At 50.5% G+C, this 6000-nt stretch overlaps 1 protein-coding gene across 1 annotated transcript in view; it reads left to right on the top strand.

Moving 5' to 3' along the window:
- The first annotated feature begins 3069 nt into the window (after positions 1-3069).
- The window catches only part of CHRD (chordin), a 38971-nt gene continuing 36040 nt past the window's right edge, over positions 3070-6000 (top strand). Inside the window, exons 1-2 of the mRNA XM_044434658.1 lie at positions 3070-3212; positions 5321-5438. Coding sequence (XP_044290593.1) covers positions 3113-3212; positions 5321-5438 — 218 coding nt within the window. The 5' untranslated portion in view covers positions 3070-3112. The remainder of the gene's footprint in view (positions 3213-5320; positions 5439-6000) is intronic.

Here is a 6000-nt window from a genome sequence, read left to right as displayed (position 1 = left end):
CTTTGCTCTTATCCAGCTGTGTTTTTATTAAGCTTAACATTTCTGCTAAGAACAATGGCGATTCCTCCAAGGCTGGCCATGGTGGGGAGTCCAGGTGAAGACCTGGGAAAATGGCCAGCCTTGCGTGTGCATTTGGATGAAGGAGAGACAGAACCATCCAGTGCTCTTCCAAGCCAGCACCACGTGTGTGTGGGGAGAGGAGCCCGCTGCCCCAGTGTGTGATTTCTGCAAGGGTACCCCGTGCCCCTGGCAAAGCCGCACAGATGCAGAAGGGCTGGCTGTTCTGCCGCTGTGTCACCTGGCTCCCTGCCGCTTCCTTGCTGTTGCTTCATTCTTGTGTGATTTGCGCAAACACTATTAACTTTGTCCCAGTAAGGATGACATAATAGCAGCTTGTGTGTGGAATCCTTCCCAAGTAGCATGCAGACAAGTTCCTTGCCAAAAGCCGCTTCCAGCTGCCCCGGCTCCTCCTCGCACCCTCCGAGGTGGAAGGCTTGGACTCCTTTCAAGGCTGTCCATGGATTTCAGTGGGACCAGTCCGGCTTGAATCAAAGCACTTTTTGGATTAGCTGTTTCATAGATCAGGTTGTAAATGGTAGAAGGGATGTGACCTCGTGAGACCTGCTTGTCGTTTGGGAAATTGCTGAAGCTCCTTTTCTAGTTGGGAAGCTGTGTGTCCATCAGCCAGTATGAGAAAGAGTGCAGTGGGAACGGAAAATAGAAGATGCAAATTACAGGAACGGGGTGTGTTGATTTGGGGACCCCAATTTTGGAGCCGTGCAACATTCGGCTGGTGCATCTTTACACAACGTGATGATCGACAGTTGCGTGAATCCCACTTGTGGGTTGTCATGCATGAACAATGCAGCTGTGTCCATTTTGGCATGGGGACCAGTAAAGCCACTGTCACTTGTGCGATAAATGGCAGGCCAGGAATCATGCGTGTATGTATTTGCAACTGAGTTTTTCATGTAGGATACCGGTCTGGTGGGTAATGCTTGATTGTCTAGATTCCATCCATTTGACTAAAAAAAGTCTCCTTCACTGTTCAGAATTCGAAATCAACATATATGCTTCTATTTCTTATAAATATACGAAGATGGATATAGTGCAATCAATTCACATGCATAGAAAAAAGAGAATGAAATTAAAATAGCAAAATAGAAAGCGTTAGTAATTGGTTGGATTAGAAATAAATAAATCCTCTCCTGCCCACCCACACACTCTGATATTCATCTCACGTTCTGTGAAGAGGGAGCTCCTTTTTGTGATTGTTCTGGGTCTGTTTGAACAAGGGCAGAGTGTTTGCCCATCTTATCAGTGGCAGAAAAACTGGCAGCGCCGAGTGTCCATCATCTGGTACCACCTCCTCTCCCTTCAGCTTCATGACATCAAGTTGGAAAGCACTGTCTTCACTCTGATTTTACTTCATTGCAGTGACACCTAACAAACCAGATTTGGCTACGCAGTGACATTGCAGAGCCGGTTCAGAGTAGAGGCACTGTCCTCACTCTGCTTTGGCTTCATGAAAAAATCATGAAACAACATCACGTAACACAAAAAGAAGGGTGAACGAGGCGAGTTGGGTGGCAGTAATGAACATCGCTGGCTTCCCAGACTCTCCCCTTCTGTGTCAGGTGTTTTATAATGTTTGGCTCAGCCTGAATAAAATGTAAGAACAGTATCACGCCTATCAGGCCCGATTCGCAGCCCTTCCAAAGTCTGGCAATGAAGCTCGTTTTTACAGCTTTGCTGACAGCTCCCCTGAAATGAGGCTGGCAGGATTCTCCTGGAAACATATTCCATATGGAATGTGTGTCCACGGAGAAGGTCCCACTTCAGATGCAGGAAGGGACCTACAGCAAAATCCATGGTGTGAGACGATGCAGAAACGGACAGCAGAGCAGAACCTATGGCTTCAGGCAGCATTACTTTTTGACCCAGTGAAGCACATGCAAGCTGGTCTTAAAACGTCAGTTTCACGTGGGGAATATTTTGTGTTCTTTGCACGCAAGGGGATCACAAAGCAAGACTTTGTCCCGAGCTGGTTCTTCACACAAGGCGCTCTTGGTGTGCTGTAGACCAAGTCGGCCGCTGTGGCCTGCCTCACCAAACAGTTTCTGGAATACCACCCAAATATACATTTGGATATCATAAATAAAAGCACATTTGGGCAGCATTAATGATCACATGTGGATGCCATAAATTCTCACACTCCTCCCCCGTTTTGCTCCCAGCACGGCTGCTGTGCTCAGCGTCAGCAGACTTCCACGTACGCTAGCGAGATCGGGAGATCCGCTTTCCGCGAGGAATGACAGGGACATTGCAAAGGCTGCTCCAAGATTGGTTACGTGGTCAGAGCCGGACTAGATGTGGGCGGCACAGCCATGGCGGGTCGTTCCGTGCCTGCCGCGTTCACACTTTAAATGGCTGTGTGGTGCTGTGGTGTTGTCTCATTTGAATGTGGGAAGAGTTTCAAACGTGTGGCTTCATTATGTTTCTTTTCTTCCCAGCCTGGGCTTCTTTAGCAGGAGCCAGGCAAGGCGCTGATAAAATACGTTGTCATGCTGGGGCGTGGAGAGGTAAAGAGGGAGAGTTTGACTCCCCTGATTTCCACACCCTTTTACTGATTAAATGAGGCACGATTCCCCCATGGATGTGAACAGGGTGCGGCGCTGGTGAAGGAAGTGTTGTGGCTTGAAGCACCCTCCTCTCCTGCTAGCACCAAGGGTGGGCATGGTTGGGCACCTGCCAAGGGCCTGCATCCAGGTGGGGGCCCACTGACTGGAGCTGCCTGGCATTCCCCTCCTCTTTGCATCCTGCCCTTTCACCTGCGTCTTGCTGTGGCCCAGGTGATGCTGGTGGGGAGGAGGAGGGAAAAGGGACGCCACAACCTCCTTGCCCCCTGGCTCCCTGTGGGGAAGAGGGAAGTGGGCTTACTGGGGAGAGGGGCCATGGAAGGCGCTTTGAGGGAGGAAGGAGGATTTGAGCCCCGGGCTGGTGCGGGTCCTTGATGCCATGAGGCTAATTTTTATAGAAGTCTTCCTTGCTTTTTCAACATGCAGCCACTTCCAACACACTTGAGAAGAGCCGCAACCTGCTCTTCGACAACATGGAGTATCTCCAGGACAAGGAGGACGGCCTGCATAGGAACTACAATGACCGCGCGTATCTCAGCTCCGAGGACTTGGTCCGGGATGACAACCACATAGGTATGGGCGGAGCTTGGCCAGCTCCAGGTGCAGCATGAGGGGATGAATGCAGGATCGAGCCTCATAGTGGGCCAGGGCTTGCCAGGTGGCGGCACCGGGTCTTGTTTATCGGCAGGGACGGCTGCTTCCTCTGCCCCCCCCTCAGGGGTTTTTTTCCCCCCCCCCCCCCCCCCGAGCTTAGCAGCAGCCGTCACAGTAGCTTGCGTATGGGGAAATGGGTTTTCTCAGCAACTGTGTGTTGTGTGTTGTTATAAGAGATCCCCTTTGTGATGCAAAGCGTTTTGTGTGGCTTGGTTCTGAGTGGGGATTTAAGGGAACGTTCTGTACCTTTTTACACAGAAAAAGGTCTACAGGTCTCTGCCAGCTAGGGAGAGCTGCACACGACAGGGCTTTTCCCTGCCCAAACGTGCAAAACGTTGCACTCTGAGACTAGGGCTTTCAGGGCTGGGAGCCCAGCGGGTCCCTGGGCCAGGCTCTCTGGCTTTGTGCTGGCCCTCAGGCCAAGCTCCTGGTCAACGCACCCGGGGTTTATGGGTCAGTTGCCAGGGATAGAGCCCATGTGCCACACAAGCAACACCCCTCTTCTCTGCCACCTGCAGCAGCTGCTTGTGTGGATGCAGAAGAGGGCACTGTTTAGGCAGCGGTCATGTGGGGCTCCTGCGCAACCAGTGCCCAAGCCGTGCCCCCTTCCGCAGCAGCCTTTGTACTGCTGCCCGTGATGGAGAAGTCGTGCTTTGCCAGGCCAGGCTGAACACAAAAGGAAGTCTGCCAAGGACCAACAGGGTGGATTCCGGTGGGCTTCCACCCAGCCCCACCTAAGGCCTATTAGCTTCCCACTTACTGGAACTGGTTTGTTGACTTTGGAATAAAGGGTGGAATCCTATGGCCCCCAGATGCTGTCTAGAGGGCCATAGGAAAATTCGGAGCCCCCCACTCCAGCTTCAGAAAAGTGCTGTGAGGTCTGAATGGGAGCTCCCTATTTGGCACCCTCCTTTTCCCTCTTGGACGAGGCTTTTCCTCCTCTGACACAACACAGGGTGAACTTACATGTGTGCCTTTTCCATTCATGGGTGAGTCTTCCCATAACTCCAAAAGCTGGGAGTGAGGGACTGAGTTCTGAAGTGGTAGAAAGTCCTGGGCTGCTTCAGACCTCAGTTTGAGGATCCCATTTTTGAACGCTTCTTTGTATTCGGCCCTTCACAGAAGGGCTTCACAAACATTAGCCGAGGGATGCGCGAGCCAGCCCCAGTCTTCCCCAGGATGCCCTCCACTTCGGGGAGAGTTCCTGTTTTGTTTTACTCAAAGACACATTCATAATGGCATCTCCTGCCTGCAGGCTATGCTAGCAGAACCCATCCCAATGCCCCAAGGGGTTTTTTACCACCAGCTCTAAGAAAGAGAGAAGGGTTCTCTTTTCCTCTCCTACAGGCCAAGTCTTAAAATAAGATCTCTTCCCGTCCTCTTTATGCATGGATGGGACAGACAAGGGGAAAAAACCAACGTGGCTACCTCATCAGGTCACAGTTGGAGGTGCTAAATACCGAAAGATGTCAAAAATGCAACATTTACAGTCTTTTCTGTGTTTTTTTGTTGCCGTAGCTTTTCCTTTTTTATAGAATATGGTGGATATTTGCGTAAGTGTGATACATGCTGGTTTGCTTGATCAAACAAGCCGCTGCCGGTTTGCATGACCAAACAAGCCACCATGGTTTAAATAAGCCATGGTGGCTTGCTTTGGCTGTGCAAACCGTCTAGTGGGGGCGTTGTTCGGTGTGTATACTTCGGGGTATGTGCCGAGGACAGAAGTAGCCTGTCTTTAGTGGAGACTGTGGGAAAGAAGGGAATCCACCAGTGCAAACACGGCCATTGCAATAGTGTCGAGTTGTTTTATTCCAAAGAACAGGCAACGTCGTGTCCTCAGAAGTTTGGGTTTACAATTACCATCTGCTTCAGCTGACATGGACAGTGATCAGGATGATGGTTACAGTTCTACGGAGGGCACTAGGTTCAACTTTGGCTCAAACATGCAGAGGGATGGGTGGAAAAGAAGTATATTGAGTTCCCCAGGCTTCCAAGAAACTTCCCAGAAACTTCTGTTTGTTTCCCAGATTTTGTGGCCTTGCTGACCAGTGGCTTGGAGCCATGGGTGCCTGCGACCCGCGCGGTGGCAAAAGCCAGGTTCACGCTTGTGCGCTCACATCTGCTCTTCTCCATTCACTATGAGAGGTGGGTAAACCTCATGCTTAAACCATTGGAATAGGCCTTCCTAGAGCCCGTCCGTCGCATGGCCAAAACCTTGTGGTTTAGCTAGCAAGGTATAGATTTTATTCAGCCTGTTCCATCTGTGTTTCACAAACTGCCCGGCATCTTTCACTTTGACTCCTGCCCATTGCTGGATTTGACACCCCTCCCCACCAACCTTTGGAAAATTTATAGAACTTGACATGTAACATTTTGCATATTTTTGTTAGCTCAGCGTATAATCAATGTGTAAAGTGCAGTAAAAACAAGGACAGGCTGAAAAAAGATCAGAGATGCATAAATATTGCAGTGTTTTAGAAGGGCTGGTTCACATGTGCACCTACGTCCTGTCTGACAGCACGGAGTGCTGGCTTGCATGTGTGAAAGAGCTCTTGCGTAGCACATATCACAGCGGGACATGATGAAAGTGCTCCACTGGGTTTGTTTCCGGTGGAGACAAATCCCTTAGTCAGCTGCTAGTCCTCAAGTGATGGACGCAAGAGGTACTGGGCCAGGTGTCTGGAATGGTTTTGCGTGGCCTATCAAG

Source organism: Varanus komodoensis, unplaced genomic scaffold (assembly GCF_004798865.1).
Source record: "Varanus komodoensis strain SLA01 unplaced genomic scaffold, ASM479886v1 scaffold28, whole genome shotgun sequence".
NCBI classification, from domain to species: Eukaryota; Metazoa; Chordata; class Lepidosauria; order Squamata; family Varanidae; genus Varanus; species Varanus komodoensis.
Note: the sequence above shows the minus strand (reverse complement) of the source record. Positions and strands in the feature narration are given on the sequence as shown.